At 46.5% G+C, this 27,683-nt stretch overlaps 2 protein-coding genes across 2 annotated transcripts in view; one reads left to right on the top strand and one right to left on the bottom strand.

Annotated features, from left to right (window-relative positions):
* LOC121003524 (zinc finger protein 585A-like) overlaps positions 1-27,683 on the bottom strand; it is a 295,023-nt gene that overhangs the window by 119,920 nt on the left and 147,420 nt on the right. The window lies entirely within an intron of this gene.
* LOC121004232 (zinc finger protein OZF-like) lies at positions 268-26,361 on the top strand. Its single transcript, XM_040436395.1, has 2 exons — positions 268-413; positions 24,860-26,361. The coding sequence occupies exons 1-2, from the start codon at positions 284-286 to the stop codon at positions 26,359-26,361; spliced, it is 1,632 nt and encodes a 543-aa protein (XP_040292329.1). The 5' UTR covers positions 268-283.

The following is a 27,683-nucleotide window of genomic DNA, read 5'->3' as shown; positions in this document are numbered from 1 at the left end:
CCGGCTTCACAGCCCTGGGGCGGCCAGCAAGGGCAACAGGTGCACAAACAATGTAATGTTATATACACACAATGTAATGTTATATACACACAATGTAATGTTAGGGATGGAATATAAGGGCTACTCTCCCTGCATTGGAAACTGGTTGGAATAATGAAGCAATCAGATTGGATTTATACAGGAGACCTGCAGATATTTGGGTCAGATAACTCCTGCTGTCCGGTCATTTTTGGTCGCCTTTCAGGTCATATAAAACCTTACACACGACTTCTCCAACCGTCTGATGACTTCTACAATATTTGTTTTACAGCTTGTGAATCCGGGTGAAGATCTGAACATTATATATGTTACAGAGACATATGTGAGGGGTGATGAGCAGAGTACAGAGGACATTCCTACAGATAACTGCCCAGGTGAGTAGTGACCATTAAGTAAAGCAGAGAAGACTCACAGATTCTACTCCTTCACTGAATGTTACAATTTTATGTCAGTTTATTCAGCGTTATATTCACTGATTCAGCTAAAATTCGAATTAAATATGCACTCTTTCTATTCCAACCTATATACTTCAAAAATTGCTGCATCTGAGACTCAGATCAAGGACTTTCTTACACCACTTAACCTTCCTGTCCTTACTCAGGATCAAAAATCCCTCAAGGAATTAGAAATCGCATTAGGAGACATGTCCAATAATAAAGCACCTGGGGGGATGGCCTTCCGGTTGAAATTTATGAAACTTATGCTTCAGTGCTATTACCCCAGCTATTGGAGGTGTATAAGGAAGCTCAGGTGAGTGCCAAACTCCCGACTACTATGAACGAAGCTATCATAGTGGTTATTCCGAAACCGGGAATAGATGCTCTGGAAGCAGAATCCTATTGCCCCATCTCCTTATTGCAGGTGATGTCAAATTATTAGCGAAGGTGTTGGCTAATCTTTCGAACTCAGTGATCACGTCCTTGATCCATTCTGATCAAGCCGGATTTATACCTAACATGTCCACAGCAGTGAATATTAGGTTTTACTTAAATATTCAGGTGGGACAGGTCCATGCGTTGAATGCGGCGGGCGCGTCCTTAGACGCGGCCAAACCATGCGATAGCGTGGAAAGGCGATACCTAATTTTGGTACTTAGGGCAATGGGGTTCGGGCCAGAATTCATTACGTGGATTCGATTATTGTACGCATGCCCTTCAGCTAGAATTCAGGTGAACGGGGGTCTTTCAGAATTATTTGAGTTACATAGGGGAACTAGACAGGGGTGCCCCCTATCGCCACTATTGTTTGCGATTGCGGTGGAACCCTTAGCAGAAGCCCTTAGGAAAGCAGTGGGAGTGAAAGGTATTACTTGTGGATCGCTAATGGAAAAGGTCGCCCTCTATACGGATGATCTTTTGCTGTTTCTAGATGATTGGTCTTCCCTTTTATCGGCAGCAGCTATGACAATTATTAGTGACTTTTGAAAACTGTCTGGCCTGACCATTAACTGGACAAAGTCTGTGTTAATGCCTCTGGGGGGGGGAAACACAGGTAGAGCAACGTTATACGGCGGATCTGCTGGTCGTATCCTCCTTCAAATACCTGGGTATTCAAGTATCAATGAACTCTCAGGATTTTGTCCGCCTCAATTTATTACCGCTCCTGGACCAGTTTAGGTGGAAAGTTCAGGTGTGGATCAAACTCCCTTTATCACTTATTGGTCGCACCAACTTGTTAAAAATGATTCTGATGCCCCGTCCTGGATCCCTCTGAGAATATTTTATACTATCAATGCAATATTTAGAGACCTCGTCTGGAAAAAGGCAACACCTCGCATAAAGCTTACCACTCTGTGCAGATCTAAAACTCAAGGGGGGCTGAACGTTCCAGACCCGTGGATGTATTATTTGGCAGCCCAAATGCAACACCTTAGAGGTTAGGGAGAGGAGGATAAGAGGAACACAGCTGGGCGGATTGTGCAACATCTTGTTAATAATAAGTGTATAATGGCAGCATTAGAGGATGGCACTTTCTATAACAAAGGAGGGCAATATGGGATATTGCGTACTATACATGCAGTATGGTGGAAAGCTAAGGAGATAGTGGGGATTCAAGGATATACACAATTCATCCCAATCTGGCCTAATTATCTGTATAAAGAATTGAACACAGTAACCAGTGTGACAATTTGGGGCACCTACGGTCTTAACCGGTTATGTCAGCTGTTTGAGAATAATTCCCTTAAGGAATTTAATAAGCTACAGCAAGAGTTAGGACTGCCTAAGTCCTTATTTTATGTGTACCTTCAAGTACGACACGCCATTCAGATGCAGGACCGTAAGGGGAAAATAGTACCTGCTGACAAACATTTGATTATTGACCTTACGACCTCTCACGGGGATACAAAAGGTGTGATTTCATCGCATTATTTCAGTTTTATGGAGGCACTACATAAAAACCGCCCACTGCCCCTACATGCAAAATGGCAGCAAGATATTGCTGACTTAACGGTGGAACGATGGGAAGAAGTCTTGGAAGACTTCCCTGTGGTGGCAGTGCGTGAAGCTCATAGAGTCTCCCAACTGCTCTTACTGCATAGAGTATATAGAACTCCGGTTTTGTTGCACAAAATGGGGTACAGGACAGATGATGATTGCCCGAGATGTGGAGCACATAATGCCGATCTAATTCACCTAATGTGGAACTGCCCGAGGTTGCGGCGATATTGGACTGATGTCATTGACTTAATAAATACTGTGTTTGCTATACCTATTGAAATGTCACCTATAATATGTATGCTAGGACATGCTAGAACATTATCTGTCACTCTTGAGATCAGAATAGCTATTATGTGTATCCTTTATCAGGCAAGGAAATTAATAGCATTTCATTGGATAGCCTCTAATCCTCCATTCATTCAAGAATTAGTAGATAAGATACATGTTCTAGTAAAGCTAAAGAGTTATGTGTTTCTAAAACGAGGGAATAATAAGAAATTTGAGAAAATATGATCCTTGTGGGTAGATCATTATAATATTATGGTTTAGTTCCACGTGTTTAGTGCTGTATATGGAAATAGTGTATAGGAAGTACAGCGGTTTGTGCTTAGGACTGCTTGATCACTGGTGTGACTGTACACTGCTGTGAAACCGGAGAACCGTTGAGGATTCAAGCAAAGGATATATAATGGTACCCATGATGAGATGTGGACAATGGAGAGATATAAGAGAACTCTTTTGGTACATCTTCTACTGACTTTCTTGTGACCGCAAGCCTGTGACTCAGGGATATGGGAGGGGGGGGGGGGGGGGGGTGGAAGGGAGGGGGGGAGGGGAAGGGGGGTTTATGTTAGTGGGATTGTTAAAACTCTGTTAAAAAATCTATAAAAATGGTTTGATTAAGAAATTCTAATTAAATAGAATGTAGGAAGGCGCAAGGGTCCGTCATTGACGGAAGGTATGTGACACCGAGGTTCTTGGCCTCGGTGAGGTAAGAGCCGGTAGTTTCAAGTATCAGCGGCAGCTAGTGCTGATTGTCACTGTTTGCTGTTTAGTATGGCTGCAAAGTCGATCCGGGACGGCTCTTACTGGGAGTGGCCAAAGTGCTGGGTGGGTGGCTTCTCCCCACACTCTAGGCCAGGTCTTGGTTTGGGATATAAAATCACAGGCAGCACTGTCAGGTGGTGTGGATTATCCTCCATCTGACAGATAAGCTGTGGAGTCTCTGTGTTTGGAGATCTAAGGATGTGTGCCGTGCTAAAGGGCTGAGAGCCGCATTGCTGGGAAGCAGGCCCCTAAAGCCTGTTGTGGACTGCTGCTGACAAAACCGCTGACAAGGTGAATGTTTTTTGTTCTGTGGACTTGCCATAGTGTGAATGAACACCAAGACGGCGAACTGTCATATTGTTTATGTAGGAATAAACACTGAACTGTTTAAGTTAAAGACTTTGTTTTTGCCTCTATACTGTGTCCGCTAATCTGCCTACCAGAGCAAATCCCCACAATTGGTGGAGGATGTGGGCAAACGCAGTAAGGCTGGCCTGAAGGCCGAAAAAAAATTGTTTTTCCCGGGCACGAGTGTATGTCCTATATTAAGCCAGAAAGGTTATGACCCGTGTCCCCTGACAAAATGGAGGCAGTCGTGAAAGCCCTCGTGGAGGCTAACTTGCAGCATCGGGAGGCTAACAAGCAGCAGCAGGAAACTAACCAGCTGCTATTACAACATGTGATGGCGTTGTAAGCGTCAGGAGCATCCCAGAACGTCCATGATGCCCGGAAAGCTGTCCATGTGGCGATCCCCAAGGTGACCCCTTCGGATGACGTTGAGACCTATCTGGCGGTGTTTGAAAAGGTGGCCGTGAGGGAGAAGTTACCCCGAGACCAGTGGGCTGAGGTCGTCGCTCTGTTCCTGGCGTCTAGACCTTAGCAAGTGTTTTTCGATCTCCCCGATGATCAAGCGGCCGACTACCCGACCGTAAAAGGTGAGATCCTGGCAAGACTGGGGGTGCATGTATCGGTCCGGGCCCGGCGGGTGCATCAGTGGGAATTTAACCCGGCTGAACTCGCCAATATTATGACCTGCTACACCGGTTGCAAAAATGGCTGCAGCCTGACATACTGACTCCCACTGCTATGCTGGACCGTCTGTTGGCGGATGTATTCTGGAGGGCTTTGCCTTATCCTCTCCAGCACTGGATCGGCCAGGTGTCTCCTGGTAATGCTTTAGAGATGGTCGACCTGGTGGAGCGCTACGAGGCCACCAGAAATCTGCAAGGGGGTTCTTTTGGGAGGGGGCCAGTCAAACCCCGGAAATCTCCACCCCAGACCCAGCGACTGGTGACAGCCAAACCCACCCGGGACTTACCCCCTGCAAATCCAGCCCCAGTGGTCTGCTGGCGATGTCACGAGCCTGGACACATAAGGGCCGACTGTCCCCATCGGGGTGAACCCATGGATACCAACTATGGCTACCACCATTGTATGCCAGGAAGCTATGTGCCACAGGAACCTCCGAGACTATAGACAATAGCCATCTGTGCCAGGTGGAAGTGGGGGGACATTGGCGGTGGCACTGCTGGATTCAGGGAGCCTGGTGTCCCTGGTAAGAGCTGCCCTGGTGCGGCCCGCCGAGTATACTGGCCGAAAGGTTGGCCTTGTGTGCATTCATGGAGACTTAAAGGACTATCCCACCACCCTGGTCTCTCTATCAATGGTGGCCGGGAGGTGGACTCATGAGGTGGCTGTCGCCACAAAATTACAGTATGAACTAATAATTGGGAGAGACTTCCCCGGTTTCCCGTCACTGTGGCCTGAGGCGAGAGTCACCAATACACATGAGACAGGGATAACCCTAGCAGTGTGGCCCGGCTCCGGATGGACCCCAGAACCCTGGGAACCTGAGACCGAAGGGCCAGTGGTAGGGGTAACTGCCTATTTGGTGGAAGGGAGGAGACAACCCTGCTAAGTGTCATGGTGGGAGACGTGGAGGACTTGCCGCCAGGTCCGGAGTTGGCAGACCTCAACATCTCCAGAGATAATTTTGGTACAGCACCTGGACCCGACTGTATCTCGAGCCTGGGAAAATGTGGTAGTAGTGTCACGACCATGGTTATGGTCGTGACTCCTGATCCGCATGCAGTTGCCTGCGGTTTGGTTTTTGTCAATCACATGGTGAGGGCGGCTGGATTGTTGCCTCACATGTGGTGGCCGCTGGCAACATGTTTGTGCTTGGCAGCTTGCTGCAATCTGCATGCGGTTACACCTGGCAATCTGTCTTTGTAGGTGTGCCTTTTTATATGTTTGGTGTGCACGAAGTTTGGGTGTGTGCACTGTGATAGTTTCCCTTCACTGTGGCTGCCCGTGGCAACGTTTGGTATTGAGTACATGTGGTGGCAGTGTCTCGGCCTTCTGGCTGACTCCCAGGACACGGTTGCCACACATGTCGTTGCCTGCGGTACACTTCCCCTGTATGTGGCTGTACTCCCTTCCCTGGTGTGAGAAGGGTTAATTCCCTTCTGTGTGTGTGAACACTGGGTGTGTCTGTGTGGGTGTGGCCACTTTGGGCTATATAGCCTCAGTTGAGACCTGATGTCTGAGGGGGTACTCCAGCCTTGTTTGTAAGCTGGAGGCACCCTCCTGGTCCCTTATACCATCTGCCAGTGAGGGCCACCCTTGTGGTCATAAATGTTGTTATGTGATGTTATGTTTATGTGGTGTCTGTTATTATTGCAGCTATGGTTCTGGCTTCCTGTGTGTTTATGTGTGCTGTGTCCTTTTATGTCTGTGTGTGGACTTCAGCACTTGTGTCCAGGGATCCAGTCAGTGTGTCTGTGGCAGGTAGGGGTGGAAGTCTTTCACTCTCCTGCCATATCCATAGTCTGTTTATGTTTATATCCCCTTGCAGCTCGGCCAGTTTAGACTCCTGTTTCTCCGCATCCAGGAGGAACAGGTGGTCTACCCAGCTCCTAGTTCAGGGATCGGCGGAGGGTGAGTAGGAATCCGAGGTTCCTGAGCATGAGCCCTCCTACCTTCAAGGTTGGCTCATGCAGCTAGGAGTCAGGGTCAGATTAGGGATGCGTTAGGAGGTGACCTGCTCCCTAATTCTGTGGTCCTGGCCGAGCAGCCACTTACATCTCCTGGCATCGCACGGCTGAGGGTTTCCCCATCCTCAGCCGTGACAAGTAGTTGAGGGTGAGCCGCAACAGCCGGGGGCCAAGTCTATGTTCCCCCGTTTTGTGGTTCAACAGGAGATAAAAAAAAATCACAGAAAAACTAAGATAAAAACATCCTGCACGGTATGATATACAAATCTGCGGATGTCACTGGCCATATTATTGAAGAAAATCACAGAAATAAGATAATAATGCACTTAGTAAAGTAGATGCAAGCATTATATATGGACAAAGTCCTCACTCTGATATGATAATATCTGAGACACTGAGCCAATATATTTTGATTAAAACACATCTGAGCCTGCCTACCAAGCGCCAAGGTGGTCTCAGGTCAGGCGGGTCCTATGCTAAACCTACCGACCACCCCTTCAGCCAAAATGGGACCCGGGTCTTCAAAGTTCCCCTCTCCTGGAAAACAACGTGACAGGGCATCCGCCTTCACATTTTTAACCCCAGGGCGGAACGTGACCGTCTGGCCTGTCTCGGGTTCAGACGCTTGGCTGATTCCAAGTAGGCCAGATTCTTATGGTCGTTAAACACGGTAATAGGGTGTCTGGCTCCCTCTAGCCAATGGCGCCATTCCTCAAAAGCTAATTTGATGGCCAACAACTCCCTATCTCCCACATCGTAATTTCTCTCTGCAGAGGAGAGTTTCCTTCAGAAAAAGGCACATGGTTGCCATTTGGCAGGAGAGGGACCCTGAGACCGCACCCACTCCCACCTCAGAAGCATCCACCTAAACAATAAAAGATAGAGAGACATCAGGTTGTACCAAAATGGGAGCGGAAGCTTTGATACTACAGGGAGTGCAGAATTATTAGGCAAGTTGTATTTTTGAGGATTAATTTTATTATTGAACAACAACCATGTTCTCAATGAACCCAAAAAACTCATTAATATCAAAGCTGAATATTTTTGGAAGTAGTTTTTAGTTTGTTTTTAGTTTTAGCTATTTTAGGGGGATATCTGTGTGTGCAGGTGACTATTACTGTGCATAATTATTAGGCAACTTAACAAAAAACAAATATATACCCATTTCAATTATTTATTTTTACCAGTGAAACCAATATAACATCTCAACATTCACAAATATACATTTCTGACATTCAAAAACAAAACAAAAACAAATCAGTGACCAATATAACCACCTTTCTTTGCAAGGACACTCAAAAGCCTGCCATCCATGGATTCTGTCAGTGTTTTGATCTGTTCACCATCAACATTGCATGCAGCAGCAACCACAGCCTCCCAGACACTGTTCAGAGAGGTGTACTGTTTTCCCTCCTTGTAAATCTCACATTTAATGATGGACCACAGGTTCTCAATGGGGTTCAGATCAGGTGAACCACGAGGCCATGTCATTAGATTTTCTTCTTTTATACCCTTTCTTGCCAGCCACGCTGTGGAGTACTTGGACGCGTGTGATGGAGCATTGTCCTGCATGAAAATCATGTTTTTCTTAAAGGATGCAGACTTCTTCCTGTACCACTGCTTGAAGAAGGTGTCTTCCAGAAACTGGCAGTAGGACTGGGAGTTGAGCTTGACTCCATCCTCAACCCGAAAAGGCCCCACAAGGTCATCTTTGATGATACCAGCCCAAACCAGTACTCCACCTCCACCTTGCTGGCGTCTGAGTCGGACTGGAGCTCTCTGCCCTTTACCAATCCAGCCACGGGCCCATACATCTGGCCCATCAAGACTCACTCTCATTTCATCAGTCCATAAAACCTTAGAAAAATCAGTCTTGAGATATTTCTTGGCCCAGTCTTGACGTTTCAGCTTGTGTGTCTTGTTCAGCGGTGGTCATCTTTCAGCCTTTCTTACCTTGGCCATGTCTCTGAGTATTGCACACCTTGTGCTTTTGGGCACTCCAGTCATGTTGCAGCTCTGAAATATGGCCAAACTGGTGGCAAGTGGCATCTTGGCAGCTGCACGCTTGACTTTTCTCAGTTCATGGGCAGTTATTTTGCGCCTTGGTTTTTCCACACGCTTCTTGCGACCCTGTTGACTATTTTGAATGAAACGCTTGATTGTTCGATGATCACGCTTCAGAAGCTTTGCAATTTTAAGAGTGCTGCATCCCTCTGCAAGATATCTCACTATTTTTGACTTTTCTGAGCCTGTCAAGTCCTTCTTTTGACCCATTTTGCCAAAGGAAAGGAAGTTGCCTAATAATTATGCACACCCTAATAGGGTGTTGATGTCATTAGACCACACCCCTTCTCATTACAGAGATGCACATCACCTAATATGCTTAATTGGTAGTAGGTTTTCGAGCCTATACAGCTTGGAGTAAGACAACATGCATAAAGAGGATGATGTGGTCAAAATACTCATTTGCCTAATAATTCTGCACTCCCTGTAGAAAAGGCCTTAAGCGCATTTACCGACCAGGAGGAAAAATCTACCCCCTTTTTAGTCATATCAGTGAGTGGCTTAAAAGATATGACAACTACTACCTAGGAATTTTTCAGCGAATGGATACAAATGACTTTTGGTATTAGGCACTCCATGAATCATAAAGGTGTATTTATATTTTATGTTATAATCATCGATGATATATTATGCAAATTTATTGATGTTTTAGAGAATTATTGAATGTTTATTATACCACACTGAACATATTTACTATTATAGCAAGATTTTATCTGTTCAATTTTATTTGCATCTATAATAAATTCTGCTGTTTTGAATCTAGCGATCTTTCTCCATATGTTTAGTGTGCCAGTCTCTTGGTACTTGATTCTAGGTGACCCTGACTCCCTCCGTATTAAGTGCAGGGAGCCGGTGGTCGTGTCCCCTCACTATTATAGGGTTTTCAGGTGTCACACAGTCTAGGTACGAGGGCATGCAATCCTCTACCTCTGAGACCCTTGTATGTGCTTAGCAGTCAGGGTGAGCTCTTAGGGTTTTATAGGGGTCACCTTTATGCTCCTTAGTTTGGGATCAAGCCAGTCGGATGTTTATCCATAACTTCCAGCTATCTGCAACATCATCCGTGACATTATAAACCACCATTATCGTCTTAAGCATGGATCCGGTTTCAGCCTTGATTGACCGCATGCAAGGTCTTTCACTGGAGGTAGCAGATCTCCGTAAAACTGTGTCTCAGTTTCAGGTGACCGGTTCTGCTTGCGTTCATGAAGTTTGTTCCGAGCCTAAGATCTCGCTTCCAGATACGTTCTCCAGGGGTAGTGAGAATTTTGTTCTCTTTAGAGAAGCTTGCAAACTCCATTGACAGGGAAGCTGTGGTGTCTCTGTGTTTTGAGATCTAAGGATGTGTGCCGTGCTAAAGGGCTGAGAGCCGCATTGCGGGGAAGCAGGCCCCTGAATCCTGATGTGGACTGCTGCTGACAAAACCGCTGACAAGGTGAATGTTTTTTGTTCTGTGGACTTGCCATGGTGTGAATGAACACCAAGACGGCGAACTGTCATTTTGTTTGTGTGAATAAACACTGAACTGTTTAGGTTAAAGACTTTGTTTTTGCCTCTGTACTGCGTCCGCTAATCTGCCTACCAGAGCAAATCCCTACACAGCATTATAGGTGATATACAGTATGTATATGATACATATAGTCCATCAGCGTACGGCCGTGATCGTGGTATCCTCTGCAGCCCCACAGACTTAAAAAAGGGGTACACTGAACCCCGAAACGCGTTGTCCTCTAATAAATAACTTGATATTCAACACCTGGTTGTGATCCTGCGCCTCATGTCCATAAGCCCACTTGACTTTCTTGGCCTAGTGGAGCTTCAATACAATTGCTTACTCGTCTGGCGGTCTGGCACCCGCCTAAGGAGATTCTGGACTCAATCGGCAGCACCAACCAGCGACCTTTCCCAGTTGGCCTTCATTGTGGTTGCGCCCAATATTGGTGTAACCTAAACAGGTGAGTTTAATTAAACCTACCTTTCTCTGGAGGACACTGTTGATTTGACATACTCACCCTATGAGCGCCTTTCTCTCCCTGTGGCCATTCTTTGCTATTAATATCAAATGGGAGGCGGATTCAACTCCCAGCAGCCTTGTCGGTCAGATGTATGGAGAGTGGAAAAAGAGAAGTTCTGCTTCGGCGCGAAATCACCAGTGGAGACGGTCTTAATGGATTCTTCTTATTTAATGTTATGTTTTACCGGACAAATGTGTTCACATATAACCCCTTAACGCTTATGATGTACAGTTCCGTCATATAGTTTTTAAAGGTTTAATGGCTAGGATCTGTTGGCTGTCATTTGGGATCTTAGATGGGGTGTTTCATCTAAAGGCTTTCTGGGGCATCTTTATTTGAGGGTAAGCTTGTAGATAAAGGGTGCCACAGGCAAAGTCATTTACTCCAGGCCCCTTCCATAACTTATTGGAGTGATCTTGGAATTATCGGGGACCACACATAAGCTTTACATTACTGTATATATTTATTAGTAGAAATATAATGTATGTCTGCTTTTTGGTCCCAGATACTGTAATTCCAAGATCATTTCAATCTAGTATGGAGGGAAAGTGGAGTGAATGACATTTGTCTGTAGGAATCACTCTCCCCACCTTTCGAAAATAAAGTGAGTGTAGCCTGCATTGTGTCCACAACCTTCCCCTGGAATGTGCAGTTGCGGTCCTGCTGCCGGTGCCCTCATCCACCCCCTCCCCACACATCCCAACCACCACATTCCCAAGAACACAGCTATAGAACTTACACTGTGTCTGGCTTTTCTTATGGTGTGACAGAGCCGGCCAGCGTTTCCAGCGCGCTCTCTGTCAGCGTGTGGGACCCGCACCTACCAGACAATAGTGGCATATCCTAGCGAATTGCCCCCATTGTCTCAGACAACCCATTTAATATAAATGCATGAAAAAAGGAAGATGTTATGGTGACAGGACTGAGATTTGGAGAGACCTCGGTGTGCACAGTGTCCTAGCTGCATATATGATGTTCGGGTCACAGGATTATTCTTTGGCGCTATATGTAGTTTCCATAATCGGGAAAGGCTGCAGGATAAGGCTACATTCACACAACAGTGAAAAATGGCACACAGCTGTTTTTAGAATGAATTGAACTCAATGGCGCTATTCACATGGCCATTTTATTTTAAGGCGAGTGAATAGTGTTTGTGAAAAATAGGACATGTTCTATTTGTGGCCATTTTCACTGCCCGATGGACCCAATTTAAATCAATGGGACTATTTTTAATGGCCATTAGAAAGGAGTGCATCCATGTAATGGCCGTTTAAAATGGATAGACTAGTGGAAAATTGCCTTTTAGGGGTTAAAATAAAAATAAATTGCATTGTCCACTTGCACACACAAGGCAATCTCTCTTGGTGCTGAAGGACCTGTGCTACCAACGTGATGACATCACCATGCTCTTCCAGCATTATTTCTTAGGAGCGCATGGTAACATCATCCCACTGAGAGTGTAGGTCCTTTAGCACCAAATGAAGAGCGACTGTCTCTGCGCGTGCAAGTGGATGATTAATTATTACTGATGGGGGCCACCCTGGGGAACATTATTACTGGGGGACATTATGTATACTGCAGGGATTGGTAATTAAATAAAAAGCAAATAAAAATAATCGAAATAATCCTCAAATAATGTCCATTAAAAATTAATGCAAAACGTCCAGACGACCAAGAGAGGTATGCAAAAATGGTTGAAAAATGACCATGAAAAACTGAGTGTGTCCATTTTTTATGGTCTTTTTTCACGTGTGAATGTAGCCTTAAGAGGTCATACAAAAAAGTCTCACCACTGAACACCAGATATTTGTCTGCTGCTGGGAAGAGCATGATGGGCTCGGTATTACTTTTTTAACTTTTTTCACAGTACAGGAGCTTCACTGATGTAAAGGGGACACTACGGGACAGCACTACTGCAGGGGGTGCACAAAGGGGGCATAACTACTGTGTGGGGGCACTTAGCGTGCATAACTACTGTTTGGAGACATCAAGAGGACATTCTACTGAGTGAAGGCATTTAGGGAGCATCAGTACTGTGAAGAGGGCACTAAGGGGGAATTCCACTGTGAAAGTGTAAGATCCTCACCTGTCTCGCACTCCGGTGTGACCAAAAAGGGTCCTCGTGGAGCTGCTGGACAGGTTACCCATATCTCCATTGATACACTAGCTCCGACCCCTTTGCGAACCGATGCGGGGATGCGTTCGCATGTGCGACGGAGGGGAAGACCGCATGGCTTTCAGGGACAGTTTGGCAGGGCTAGTGGCAGTACGCTGCGGCCGAGCTTGTCTCCGGTGTCTGTTGCAGATTCCATTCCGGGTGTCCCTGTCGAAGCGCTCGCGCACTCTCGCAGAGCCTGTCGTGCATCCGCATTTACGCTCGAAAGCGGGTTCGCAAGGGGATACCCGGTCGCGTGTACACGCTTCTTATGCGATTTGCCGACCAGCGAAGGGAATAGCACCTGGCCGCAAGTTCAAAGCAGATTAGGGGGCCGGCATTGGTCTAATTGACTAATGACCGACCAAAGCCTTGTACACAGGTGTAGGGCAGGATCATGACCTATGGGGAGTGGACACTTGGCACCCTGGGATTTGTTAGCAGGCACATAAAAGGTGGCCTCCCAGGTCGGTCTGTTATCTGCCCACTGTTATCTTCCCTCATCCAGGTGCAGGTCAGTTCTGCTTACTGCTAACTTAAGTTTGCTTGGACTTCGTCCGTTCCAGTGGAACCCAGGACCCGGGATTTTCCGTGTCGCATCCGTTAACTTGGCAAGTTACACAAGGACTTATGCACGGAGTTAACAGGAGCAGCTAATTTGTTAACCCAACGACGCCCGAATGTGCCGACAGTCGCTGCAGCTCAAATCCAGGAGCAACTGCCTAATGTGATGGGGGAGGTTCAGCAGCTGCTCCAAGGAACCTCCATGTTACCCGTCGCGATCGCAAGAAACCAAGTGGAGCCGAAGATTCCTCTGCCTGACTCCTCCACAGGAGATAGACAGGAATTCCTAAACTTCAGGGACTCCTGTCTTTTATATTTCCAGTTGCGGCCGAGATAGCTTTCGGCAATACCAGACAGAGGATTGGGATCATAATGTCCTTGCTGCGTGGAGATCCCCAACGTTGGGCGTTTAATATGCCCCAGGACCACACCGCTTATTCGTCAGTCGAAGCTTTCTTTGAGGCCATGGCCGTTATCTACGACGACCTGGATCGTACCCATACTGCTGAGAACCATCTCGAGCATATTCAGCAAGGTCGCTGCCCTGCCGAAGAATACGCCGCGGAATTCAGGCAATGGCAGCTTTCACCATCTGTGGCGACGCAGCCCTCCGCCATCATTTCCGGCTGGGACTTTCTGATGCAGTCCGGGATCTTCTTCTAGCCTTACCCACTCCCGTCTTATCGGAGATGGCCATCTCCCAGGTAATCGATGCTGACAGACGGATCCGTGAGAGGCGGGTAGAACGGTCGACTCGCTTTACACCTTCACGGCCACATCCAGGGGCCACCAAGCCAGCAGAAGAGCCAATGGAGGTTGGGTCCTCCCATCTTACACAAGCGGAACTAGCTCGTCACCAACAGAAAGGTCTGTGCCTGTTTTGTGGACAAGCAGGACATCTCGTTAAGACCTGTCCCCTCCTGTCGGCGGGAAACGAATAAACCTAGGGGGCATAGAGGAGAACCTCCTAGGTGCTATTATCCCTCCTCCAAGTCGAGTGATGATACCTATTTCACTACATTGGCAAGACAAAGTCCATGTGTTTTCTGCCCTGATTGATTCTGGGGCAGCAGCGAATTTTATAGACTCAGTCTTGGTTCATCGACTTGGCATCCCGCTTATCCAGCCAAAGACCACCCTGTCAGTGACCGCTATTGATGGATCTCTTCTCCAGGATGGTTGTGCAGTGTGGATGACGCCCGGGATGCAGGTAACAGTGAGGACTGATCATAGGGAGACCTTAAGCCTTTTTGTCCTGGAAATGCAATCCATGAGATTCAGGCCGAGTGTGATTAAATTAAAAAGAATCTTGAGAAGGGTTTCGTTCGTCTATCCACTTCCCCCGCTGGAGCCGGGCTCTTCTTCGTGGAGAAGAAGGATGGAGGCTTTCGCGCCCTCGATTGGATCGCGGTGAAGAATCGGTACCCTCTGCCTCTGATTGACGATTTGTTTTCTCAAGTGGCAGGGGCCCAGATCTTCACCAAACTCGATTTGAGGGGTGCATATAATTTGGTATCTGTCAGAGAAGATGATGAATGGAAGACTGCATTCAACACCAGGGACGGGCATTACGAGTATCTCGTTATGCCTTTTGGTCTCTGTAATGCTCCCGCGGTCTTCCAGGAGTTCATCAATGATGTCCTCAGGGATTTCTTAGGTAGATTTGTTGTTGTCTATTTAGACGACATACTAATCTACTTGTCGGATCTGGTGTCTCATCGGAGACACGTGTGTCAGGTTTTCCAGAAACTGAGGGATAACCGCCTCTTTGCCAAACTAGAGAAGTGTCTATTTGAGGTAACGGAATTGCCTTTTCTGGGGTACAGTATCTCAGAAAGGGGACTGGCTATGGATCCATCCAAACTTTCTGCTGTATTGGATTGGCCTCGGCCTAAGGATCTGAAGGGACTGCAGCGTTTCTTAGGCTTTGCCAACTTCTACCGCAAGTTTATTAAGAATTTCTCTGCGATAGTGGTACCTCTCACTAACCTCACTAAGAAGGGAGCTAATCCTTCAAAGTGGACGAGAGGCAGACAGAGCCTTTGAAACGCTAAAGCAGGCCTTTTGCACTGCGCCAATCCTTACTCATCCAGACACTTCCCGACCTTTTGTCCTAGAGGTCGACGCCTCCGAGATTGGTGTTGGGGCAGTTCTTTCACAGTATTCTGGGGTCCCTGAGAGGTTACATTCCTGTGCCGTCTTCTCTCGGAAGCTCTCTCCAGCCGAGTGTATATATGACATCGGCAATAGAGAGCTTCTGGGAGTAAAATTGTATTTTCAAGAGTGGAGACATTGACTAGAGGGTGCGGAACATCCCATTACGGTTTACACTGACCACAAAAATTTTGAGTACCTAGAGACTGCCAAGAGACTCAACTCATGACAAGCTCGGTGGGCATTGTTTTTCACGCGCTTCAATTTTCGCCTCACATATAAGCCAGGTTCTAAAAATGTGAAGGCTCTGTCCCGCTGCTTCCCTGAGGCTGCTTCCATCCTGAGCTCTGAGCCAGAGACTATTCCCTTACGTCCCACCAGCAGCACAGATGGGGTTAACTGCCCCCCGTGGACTGGTAGGACCGGCGGAATTTTTAATGAGCCCAAAGAATAACCAATAGAAGAACTCCAGCTCCCTTAAAGGGAAGGGTTCACCCCCCAGCCCAGCGTGTTTTTTTCTGTCCTTTGGACAGGTGGACTGGCGAAGCTCTCCCTCTCTGGGAGTTTGGAGACCATTATTCCAGATTGGTGTCCTTTTTTTGTCCATTACATCTAGCACTCTTTCTAACCTGCGCTTATTCTTTCATTCCCCCATTCAGCTGCTGAACTTAGCGATTTTTGGGGGCGATGTGTTACTGAGTTTTCCCCTCCTGGATGCCTCGGCTTGCTCAGACTTCGGCGTGGCATGGGCGCCGCCATGACCGGAAGTGACGCGCTGCCTGCTGCGGCGTCACTTCCGGTCTTTCAGCTGATGTCGTTTTTTCTTTCTGCTTAAAGCAAACTAATCTTCCAGCCGGGGGGGTTGTTTTTCAGGAGGGATGGGCGTTGTAAAGGCAGTTAAGATGTATTCCTTTACCACACTAATGTTTAAAGACGTACAGCTGTTACTCTGACTCCTGGGGGAGTGCTAGTGGCTGGGCCCCTCCCCTGGGTGGATCTGTCCCCTTCTTAAGCTCCCTGACAGCTTCAGTCTGTCTCTGGCTGCGCTGCTTTAACAAGCTAGCTCCAGAGTCTCCTGTGTTCAGTGAGAGTTGTCTAATATCTGAATTCCATTTAGCCTCTATTTTTCAAAGTGCTTGACTTTTCTCCTCTGGTTCGTGCCGCTAATCAATGTCTTTTACTCCCTTCGTTTTTTCATTCAGGGATGTTTTAATTTTCTTCTTTCGTTTCAGCTATGGCTTCTCCTAGAGAGTCAGACCAGCAACGGAAGTCTGCGGCCAAGAGGAAACACCTGGCCTGTTATGATTGCAACACTCCTCTTGACGAGAGTTGCCCCTATTCCATGTGCGACAGCTGCGGTTCTGGCACCGCTACAGAACCGTCTATGCAGGATATGTACCAGTGGGCTAAGACGTACGTAGACGACTCCATCAAGGGTGTCGTACGCCTTCTAAATGAGAGGTTACCGGTTCCCTCTCAGACTCCAATGGAAGTTGTCGCCCCCACTGACAGACCTATGCCCCTTTCTGTGGGGTCATCTTCCTCGGATGAGGAGGAATCAACTTCATGTTTCTTTCCACCCGAAAAGACACAGAAGCTACTAAAGTTCATCAGGTCGGGGGACCATGATGTCGACATAGGGGAGTCTTCCGATCCCGCCTGCCGGACTGTCCAGGCGCACTCTGGTTCCTGCAGACGATGGGTCTAGTCTGCAGGACCCTCTAGATAGGAGGGCAGAGTGCACCCTAAGAAGGGGTTACTCGGCGGCCGCAGCTTCGGCCTCAACCTCCATTGCGGCCACAGAGGTCTCTTCTTTCCTTAAAGCCAGGCTGAACCAAATACAAACGGATGTCGACCAGAGTGTCTCCCGAGACGACATCCTGGCCGCTTTCAAATCCGTCAATCTGGCCATGGATTTCCTGTGCGACACGTCCCAGCTACAGCTGAAATTGGCAGCCAAAACAATGGCTCTGGTGTCTGCTGCTAGGAGAACTCTGTGGCTAAAGCCCTGGAATGCCGACAATGCTTCCAAATATAACCTCTGTGGGCTTCCTTTCGAACCAAACCGCTTATTCGGTTCAGAATTAGACTCCATTATGGAGGGTCTCTCGGATAAAAAGGGAAAAAGTCTCCCCCAACAGCCCTTTCGGGGCAGGGGTAGACAAGCTTGCGGGGGCCGACCAGGACAGCAGGTTGGACGTAGAGACTGGGGGGGCCGTCTAGAAAGTTCTCTAGATGGCCTCTCAGAGGCTCTTGGATAAACCCTGCTACCCCTGTTGTTACGCCTCTAGACTTTCCCGTACCCCTCCCTCACCTCCCTGTAGGGGGGCGTCTTTCCTTTTTCAAACACGTATGGGCCCAGGAAGTCTCAGATCCCTGGGTCCAAAGCATAGTAGCTACGGGCTATTCCATAGACCTCGTTTCTCTCCCCCCAGAAAAATTCATCGCTACGCGCAGTTTTTTGCTGGCCAGACAAAGGATCCTAGAGTCCTATATCCAGGACTACATTTCCAAGGGAGCCCTGGAGGAGGTACCGGCAGGGGAGAGGGGTCTAGGGATTTATTCTCCAGTATTCCTGGTACCCAAAAAGACAGGAGATCTCCGGATGAACATAGATTTGAGATTCCTCAATCGTTTCGTAAGGCGAACCAGGTTCCGTATGGAAACCATAAGGTCAGTCAGCCACCTCCTCAGTCCTGGGGACGTGATGGCTACTCTGGACCTCAAGGATGCTTACCTCCACATCCCGATCCATCCCTCCTCACAGAAATTTCTTAGGATCGCGGTCCAGATTTCAGGAGTGCGCAGGCACTATCAATTTGCCGCCCTCCCCTTCGGAATCTCATCTGCCCCCTATCTTCACCAAGGTGGTAGTATCGGTGGTAGCAGCTCTGAGACTCCAGGGACTGACCATTGTCCCTTACCTGGACGATTGGCTCCTTCTAGCCTCTTCAGTCCCTTTACTTTCCCATCATCTTCGTGTCGCAATTTCCTTTCTGCTCCGCTTAGGCTGGATTATCAACTGGCAGAAGTCGAACGTGAGCCCTTCAACTTCTATCCATTATCTAGGATTCGTAGTCGACTCTCTGGAGATGTCCCTCCAGTTGACGCCAGAAAGAGGAGCGTGGATTCAGGACCTGGCAAGGTTCCTTTACGTACCACGACGAGTCTCCATACGGACCCTCATGAAGATGTTGGGGCTCATGTCACCGGCTGCGGATGCAGTCCCTTGGGCTTTATGGCACCTCCGACCTCTTCAGTCGGAGGTCTTAAACAAATGGAACGGCGGGGCTAGATTCCCTGTGCTCCCTATCCAACCAAACCCGGAATTCCCTCAGATGGTGGTTCCATCTACCAGCAGGGAAGTCTATGACCCAACCAGTTTGGCTCATATTGACTACGGACACGTCCCTTGTAGGCTGGGGCGCCCATTTAGACGGATCCCTAGTTCGGGGATCTTGGTCTCCTCAGGAGCGGCATCTTTCCTCAAATCTCCGCGAGATGCGTGCTATCCGGCTAGCCCTCCTTCACTTCGCCCCTCAGATTCTGGGCAAAGCTGTAAAAGTTCAGTCAGACAACATGACTGCCGTGCTTTACATAAACAAGCAGGGAGGCACAAGATCCTTACCCCTTCTTTCAGAAATTGGGGTAATTCTATGGTGGGCAGAGCTGAACCTATCCCATCTATCTGCCACTCATATTCGAGGCTCCCTCAACTTCATTGCGGATCGCCTAAGTCGCGGCTTACCGACCAAGGAGTGGTCACTGCACCCGGAGATCTTCAAGCAGCTAGTCCTCAAATGGGGTATGCCAGAAGTGGATCTTATGGCAACCAGGTTCAATGCCAAGGTACAGAGGTTCTGTTCCCTATACAGGGAGGACAACCCCCTGGTGATAGATGCTCTGACAATACCGTGGAGGTTCAGGCTGGCTTACATCTTCCCTCCCTTTTCCATGATTCCGAGGGTATTGATGAAAATCCGTCAGGATCAGGCCTCGGTAATAGCCATCATACCATTTTGGCCCAGGAGATCCTGGTTTACCCAGCTCATTCAGATGAGTCGGGGACAATATTGGAAACTCCCCCCGGAGCAGACCCTGGTGTCGTGGGACACGCATCTCTGCCCAGATCTGCACAGATTCAACCTGACAGCCTGGAGGTTGATCAGTCCCTTTCCAGAGTGGATGGGCTCTCTGAGTCGGTCCTGAGAACTTTGTCGCATTCTAGAGCAGAGTCTACCAAAAAGGCCTACTCCCGGATCATGAGGATCTTCACCTCATGGTGTAGTTCCAACCAGGTGGCGTCTGCAGATCCGCCCCTCTCTGCGATCTTACAATTCCTCCAGGATGGGTTGGAAAGAGGTCTCTCCCCTTCTACCCTGAAGGTCCAAGTTTTTGCCATCTCGGCCTGTCTCAACAGGCCATATTCTCGGGACCCGCTCATCAAACGCTTCCTTAAGGGAGCAGAAAGATTGAAGCCTACGATACTGAAACCCGTTCCCCAATGGGACTTATCAGTAGTTCTCAAGGGGTTAGCATCTCCCCCCTTTGAACCTTTGGAGGAGGCAAGCTTTAAATTTCTAACACTCAAGGTGGTCTTTCTTCTGGCTATTACCTCAGCCAAAAGAATTTCGGAGCTACAAGCTTTCTCCGCTTTACACCCATACATCATTTTCTTACAGGACAGAGTCCTTTTAAAATTTCTACCTTATTTTAGACCTAAGGTTCCAACTTTTCAAAATATCAATCAGGTAATTTCTCTACCTGTATTATTCTCCGCCTCCTCCTCTGATGTTCCAGTCCGACATCCACTGGACATATCGAGATGCCTCCAGATCTATGTGGATAGATCCAGAGAATTCAGGATAGATGAGAACCTCTTCATCCTGTTTGCCGGTAAGTCTAAAGGCCGCAAGGCGTCTAAAACCACTATTAGTCGCTGGATCAAGGAAGCCATTAGGGAAGCTTTCACCTCCCAATCCTTAGATCCTCCGGAGTTTGTGAGGGCCCATTCTACTAGGGCCGTAGCTACCTCTGTCGCGGAGAGAAGTCTTCTCCCCCTAGAGTTGATCTGTAAGGCGGCTTCCTGGAGCTCTGAATCAACCTTCATCTCTCATTATAGAATAGATGCTAAGGTAGCAGAGTTTTCGGCTTTTGGGCAGACAGTTCTTACTTCTTGCTATCTCCCCATCTGTGCTGCTGGTGGGACGTAAGGGAATCGTTAATTTCTAACGATAATTTGTTTTCCCTTAGTCCCAACAGCAGCACACAAATTTTCCCGCCCTAAGTACCTTTTCTTGGTATAAACACGCTGGGCTGGGGGGTGAACCCCTCCCTTTAAGGGAGCTGGAGTTCTTCTATTGGTTATTCTTTGGGCTCATTAAAAATTCCGCCGGTCCTACCAGTCCACAGTCTGTGCTGCTGTTGGGACTAAGGGAAAACAAATTATCGTTAGAAATTAACGATTCTTCCCACTAAATGTTTTCTGGCCGCTCTAGGGACCGCAGAGTTAAAAGAGGACTTGTCCTCTGTTCTCGAGCCTTCACAGGCAGAGAGTCTGCCTAACAATCCCGGGGGCGATGGTTTGTACCAGTTAACCTTCGTTAAAGGTTATCCAACAGCTTCACGACTCCAAGTCTGCAGGGCATCTGGGTGTTAAGAAAACACTTGCACTTGTTAAACTTCACGTTTGGTGGCCCAGTATGTCCGTGGATGTTAAGGCCTACATCCAGGCATGTAGTGTGTGTGCTCGATATAAGCCGTCTCGATCCGCCCCTTCTGGTACTTTGCTCCCATTGCCCATTCCTCAGGCTCCATGGACTCACATCTCCATGGACTTCATCACAGATTTGCCAAGGTCCTCTGGAAGTACAGTAATCTGGGTAGTGGTGGACCGTTTTAGTAAAATGGCCCATTTTATCCCACTTCCCGGATTGCCCTTGGCCAGAGAATTGGCAGATCTGTTTTTGAATCATGTCTTTCGATTACACGGAGCGCCGGATGATATTGTTTCAGATAGAGGTGTTCAATTCATCTCTCGGTTCTGGTGTTCTTTCTGCTCCCGGTTGGGTATAAATTTGTCTTTCTCTTCCGGTTTTCACCCAGAGACCAACAGTAAGACGGAACGGACTAACCAGACCCTGGAGCAAGGCTCTCTTCTCTGGCCGGGCCCTCCATTGATTCACCGGTGGTGGATCAATGGTTCGAGGATAGACATCCCATTTGGTCGTCGGTTCAGCGGAATCTCCGCACTGCGGTGGCGAAAAGTTTAAGGTGGGAGATCAGGTGTGGGTCTCCACCTAAAACATTCTGCTGCGTCAGCCATCTTCCAAGATGGGTCCTCAGTTCATTGGTCCATACCCGGTGACGCAGAAGATCAACGAAGTTACGTACAAGGTTGCTCTTCCACCGTCGATTCGAGGAGGTCCAAGGGGTGTCAGAGTTCGAGGTGAACAGGATTTTGGACTCTCGTTTTGTCCAGAGGTCTCTCCAATACTTGGTAGACTGGAAGGGTTTTGGTCCAGAGGAGAGATGTTGGGTACCTGCTCGTCAGGTGCATGCGGATGAGTTGGTGGCAGCCTTCCACCAGGATAATCCGGGGAAAGCTCGCTTGGAGTCTTCTGAGCCGCCTCCTCGAGGGGGGGTTATATAAGATCCTCACCTGTCTCGCACTCCGGTGTGACCAAAAAGGGTCCTCGTGGAGCTGTGGGACAGGTTACGCGTGTCTCCATTGATACACCAGCTCTGACCCCTTTGCGAACCGACGCGGGGATGCGTTCACATGTGCGCCGGAGGGGAAGACCGCATGGCTTTCAGGGACAGCTTGGCCGGGCTAGTAGCAGTATGCTGCGGCCGAGCTTGTCTCCGGTGCCTGTTGCGGATTCCATTCCGGTGTCCATGTCGATGCGCTCGCGCACTCTCGCAGAGCCTGTCGTGCATCCGCATTTACGTTCGAAAGCGGGGTTCGCAAGGGGATGCGCGGTCGCGTGTACACGCTTCTTATGCGATTCGCCGACCAGCGACGGGAATAGCACCTGGCCGCAAGTTCAAAGCAGATTAGGGGGCCGGCATTGGTTTTTTTTTATTTATTTTTTTATTATATCTTTTTATTTTCAAAAGTATAAAGATGTACAATCTTCCATTTCAATATTACAAAACATTAGTGCATCATCTCATCTAATATTGAATTTCCCTCTTATTTTTAACCCCCCCATCCCACCCTCCAACCCCCTTTTTTTTCCGCGGAGCTACTGTCGTTGCCTTTTCGTTACACCTGATGATATCATTCCCAATTGCCCCATGTCCGCAACCAGGCTACCTTTTTCCCCACAGTTTGGGCAAGGATATGTTCATATTGCTTAACCCTGTTCATCCGTTCCCTGGGATATTTCGTGGTGCCCCAATATTTAACTATTATTATTTTGGCCAGTGCAATGCCCCGAAACCAAAGTATCTAATCAATTTTATTTTTATCTGTCTCTGGGAGAGTGCCCAGAATAGCGTATTCAATACATGCTGCATACTTCATAGGGGAGCTGTCCCGTAGTTTCCGAAATATTTTAATCCAGTAATCTTTTATCCCTGGGCATTCCCCCAGCAGGTGTTTGTAATCTCCTCTGTCTTTACTGCATTTATAACAATTCTGTTCTCTGTCATTGTAAATGGTGTGTAATAATGCCGGAGTGTAATAGAGACGGTGTATGATTTTCAAAAGGATCCATGCATGGGCGGGAGAGACCGTCGATCTTTTAATATTTCTGTAAACGATATTCCACGGGATGGGTTCCCCATTTTGCAAGTCCTTTTCCCATTTAACCTCACCTCTAAATGTGATTTTTTTTGTGTATTCAAGTTTAAACTTTGCATAGATGTGCGATATAGATGTGTTAAAAGTCATATCCTGACAAAAATCCAAAAAAGTGTTCCGTACAATATTCAAATAATTCTTGTTCTCCATGTAGTGTATGGCGTGTCGTAGTTGTTCGTATCGAAATTTATCCATAAATCCTAATGTAATGTCTGGTAGGATTTCATTAAGGGGCTTAATCTGTCCCCTATGAAAAACCTGTGAAATTAAATTTATCCCATATTTTTCCCAATATTCCACATCGCCCAATTGCATAACTTGTGGAAGGCGTACATTCCCCCATAATGGGGTATACTGGACTGCTTGGGAGACTCCAACCATCAATCTAACTTGTTGCCAAATGTACCCAAGCATTCTACCGAATGGGTTCAGTGTTCTTCTCTTCTCCATAATGCCAGCTTCAAGGATATGAAAAAGATCCTCCCAAGGTCTACAGTACTTCCCAAAAATAAGCCGAATGCATTTATTCTTTTGATTCCTCACACACCATCTCAGTTGGGCAGCTATATAATATCCTTGGTCTAATTGACTAATGGCCGACTAAAGCCTTGTACGTAGGTGTGGGGCAGGATCATGACCTATGGGGAGAGGACACTTGGCGCCCTGGGATTTGTTAGCAGGCACATAAAAGGTGGCCTCCCAGGTCGGTCAGTGCCTACTGTTATCTTCCCTCATCCAGGTGCAGGTCAGTACTGCTTGCTGCTGACTGAAGCTTGCTTGGACTTCGTCCGTTCCAGTGGGACCCAGGACCCGGGATTTTCCGTGTCGCATCCGTTCACTTGGCAAGTTACACAAGGACTTATGCACGGATCGGGACTACTCCTGGCTTCCCTTTTGTTTTGTTTGCCTGATATTAGCTCCAGTGAAGTTTTGCCTAAGCTTTGTTTATTTTGTTAATAAACCCCTTGACTTCATCTTCACTGGTCTGTTTTGTTGGTGCCTTGCATTACAGAAAGGGACACTGAGGGGAGATAACTATTGTGTGGGGCACTAAGAGGGGATTCGTCGCCTCTTGTCCAACACTAGGAAATGTATTATTTATATATCTTTTAAATGACTGATTGGGTGGAGGTTGCAGGGAAGTTACTCAAGGTTGGAGCCAGCGTTTTTTAGTTATGCCCCTCGGTCTACTATTAGATTGTGGTTAGTGTTGAGCGAACTTCTGTTTTAAGTTCGGCGTCTAAAGTTCGGCTTCCGGTTAGCGGAGAATCCCGATATGGATTCCGAATTCCGTTGTGGTCCGTGGTAGCGGAATCAATAATTGGCCATTATTGATTCCGCTACCACGGACCACAACGGAATTCGGAATCCATATCGGGATTCTCCGCTAACCGGAAGCCGAACTTTAGACAGAAGTTCGCTCAACACTAATTGTGGTCTGTTTGGCCACCACTGTTTTAGTCAATTGATATTTTAATTTTGCGCCATGCCTGGGTTTTTTTTTCATTGGAAAAGGTATAAAACTTCAATGAAATTTTTATGTTATTCATCAATAATAAAATGTGTTTTATTCTTGGCAGATGACTGTACCAGGAACTTAGACAAACATCTGGTATCTTCAGATTTTGAAGTAGATGATTGTGGCATCACACGATATACATTTGAAGATCATGCCAATATGCAAGATATACCCTCATCCAATCAAAGCAACAATGCATCATTTGATTCTTTTAAACAGGTCCGATCTTCTGATTCATCACAGACTGTAACACAGAATAAAAGTCACAGAAAACGTGCTAAACATCAAACAGCTCACGTAAAAGAGAAACCATTTTCATGTTTAGAATGTGGAAAATGTTTTAGATTTAAATCGGGTATTGTTAGACATGAGCGAATTCACACAGGGGAGAAGCCATTTTCATGTTCAGAATGTGGGAAATGTTTTCACCAACAATCACATCTTGTTATACATCAAAGAAATCACACAGGGGAGAAGCCATTTTCATGTTCAGAATGTGAGAAATGTTTTAAGCAGAAATCAGCTCTTGTTATACATCAGAGAGTTCACACAGGGGAGAAGCCATTTTCATGTTCAGAATGTGGGAAATGTTTTAAGACGAAATCAGCTCTTGTTATACATCAGAGAAATCACACAGGGGAGAAGCCATTTTCATGTTCAGAATGTGGAAAATGTTTTAAGCAGAAATGGGCTTTTATTGTACATCAGAGAAGTCACACAGGAGTGAAGACATTTTCATGTTCAGAATGTGGGAAATTTTTTAAGATGAAATCAGAACTTGTTATACATCAGAGAAATCACACAGGGGAGAAGCCATTTTCATGTTCAGACTGTGGGAAATGTTTTAAGCAGAAATCAGCTCTTGTTATACATCAGAGAGTTCACACAGGGGAGAAGCCATTTTCATGTTCAGAATGTGGAAAACGTTTTAAGCAGAAATGGGCTTTTATTGTACATCAGAGAGTTCACACAGGGGAGAAGCCATTTTCATGTTCAGAATGTGGGAAATGTTTTAAGCAGAAATGGGCTTTTATTGTACATCAGAGAAATCACACAGGGGAGAAGCCATTTTCATGTTCAGAATGTGGGAAATGTTTTAAGCAGAAATCACATCTTGTTGAACATCAGAGAAATCACACAGGAGAGAAGCCATTTTCATGTTCAGAATGTGGGAAATGTTTTAAGATGAAATCAGAACTTGTTATTCATCAGAGAAATCACACAGGGGAGAAGCCATTTTCATGTTCAGAATGTGAGAAATGTTTTACCAATACATCATCTCTATTTAAACATCAGAGAACTCACACAGGGGAGAAGCCATTTTCATGTTCAGAATGTGGGAAATGTTTTAAAATGAAATCAGAACTTGTTATAGATCAGAGAAATCACACAGGGGAGAAGCCATTTTCCTGTTCAGAATGTGAGAAATGTTTTACCAATACATCATCTCTATTTAAACAACAGAGAACTCGCATAGGGGAAAAGCCATTTTCACGTTCAGAATGTGGGAAATTTTTTAACCATAAATCATCTCTTGTTAAACATCAAAAAACCCACATATAAGAGAAGCCATCTATATGCTTAGCCCGTTAGTGACCTCCTGTGGCAGGTGCAGCACTATGAAGTGCCTTTTGCGCTGTGGCATTAGAAGAATTTTGATATCTCTGACTTTTAGTCTAACAACACTGTCTATTACTCTAGCGCCGTTCTATGGAAACAGTAGGTTTAAAGAGCACACCAAATGCTTGAAATAACTTCTTTATTAACTTCAACTTTTCTTCATATATAACACTGCCGCCTCCGCAGCAGATAGTCCATGTACAAAACACATGTTGCATAAAGATTCATAAAATGGCGGTATGCATAAGATGGTGGTTCAACTGTTCAATCTTGTCATTCAACATAAAATGGTGGATATATTTCTCTCTTGAGTATCTGTACTCTCACTTTAAGTTATTTAATCACTTTATGATCTCTCTGAGAGGTATATCTGAAGTCTAACTAAAAGTTCTACTTGCTGAATTTGGTCGCAATATGCAGTTAGCAGAATCTATTTGCAGATTGGTTGAGTATGATCTGGTATGGTTGTATGCAATTTGGATTGCAATATGGAATTTGAATGGTTGCAATTGTGAACTTTGTAGTTTGCAATTGTGAACTTTGTGGTTTGTAATTGGTGGAACTGTAAGTAAACACATATATAACTAGTTCAGTATACTAATCACTATATTAACAGTAGTACATTATATAACTGTTTTAAATACCTATTTTGGCCTCTCTGCTTCCATAAAACACAGCTCTTAGTGGAGTGAATGTTTGTTCAGCTTCTCTCCTCTGGTGTAATGATTCTAGCAGCTCCTGCTAGGGGTATTTCCCACATAGGCTGTGTTTGAGGCTGGCTGTGATTGGTCTAGACTCCTGCCCAGCAACAACAGTTTAACTCTATGCTTTCTGTTGTTTCTGCTGTGTCATTGAGCTCACCTCACATCATTTAATGAATCTTAAAAGCATATTATCTTTTTTGCTTCTGTGAGCACAATATATCACAGTTACAGTCAGGTCCATAAATATTGGGACATCGACACAATTCTAAATTTTTTGGCTCTATACACCACCACAAGGGATTTGAAATGAAACAAACAAGATGTGCTTTAACTGCAGACTGTCAGCTTTAATTTGAGGGTATTTACATCCAAATCAGGTGAACGGTGTAGGAATTACAACAGTTTGCATATGTGCCTCCCACTTGTTAAGGGACCAACAGTAATGGGACAACTGGCTTCTCAGCGGTTCCATGGCCAGGTGTATGTTATTCCCTCATTATCCCAATTACAATGAGCAGATAAAAGGTCCAGAGTTAATTTCAAGTGTGCTATTTGCATTTG

The sequence above is a fragment of the Bufo bufo genome, chromosome 6, assembly GCF_905171765.1.
Source record: "Bufo bufo chromosome 6, aBufBuf1.1, whole genome shotgun sequence".
In the NCBI taxonomy this organism is placed as follows: domain Eukaryota; kingdom Metazoa; phylum Chordata; class Amphibia; order Anura; family Bufonidae; genus Bufo; species Bufo bufo.
This window is presented reverse-complemented; position numbering and strand designations above follow the sequence as displayed.

Bases quoted from the DNA above. Each gene is read 5' to 3' on its own strand.
- LOC121004232 (XM_040436395.1), top strand. From the start codon at position 284: ATGACTTCTACAATATTTGTTTTACAGCTTGTGAATCCGGGTGAAGAT. The intron at 414-24,859 runs GTGAGTAGTGAC...TATTCTTGGCAG, and splicing joins TCCTACAGATAACTGCCCAG to ATGACTGTACCAGGAACTTA.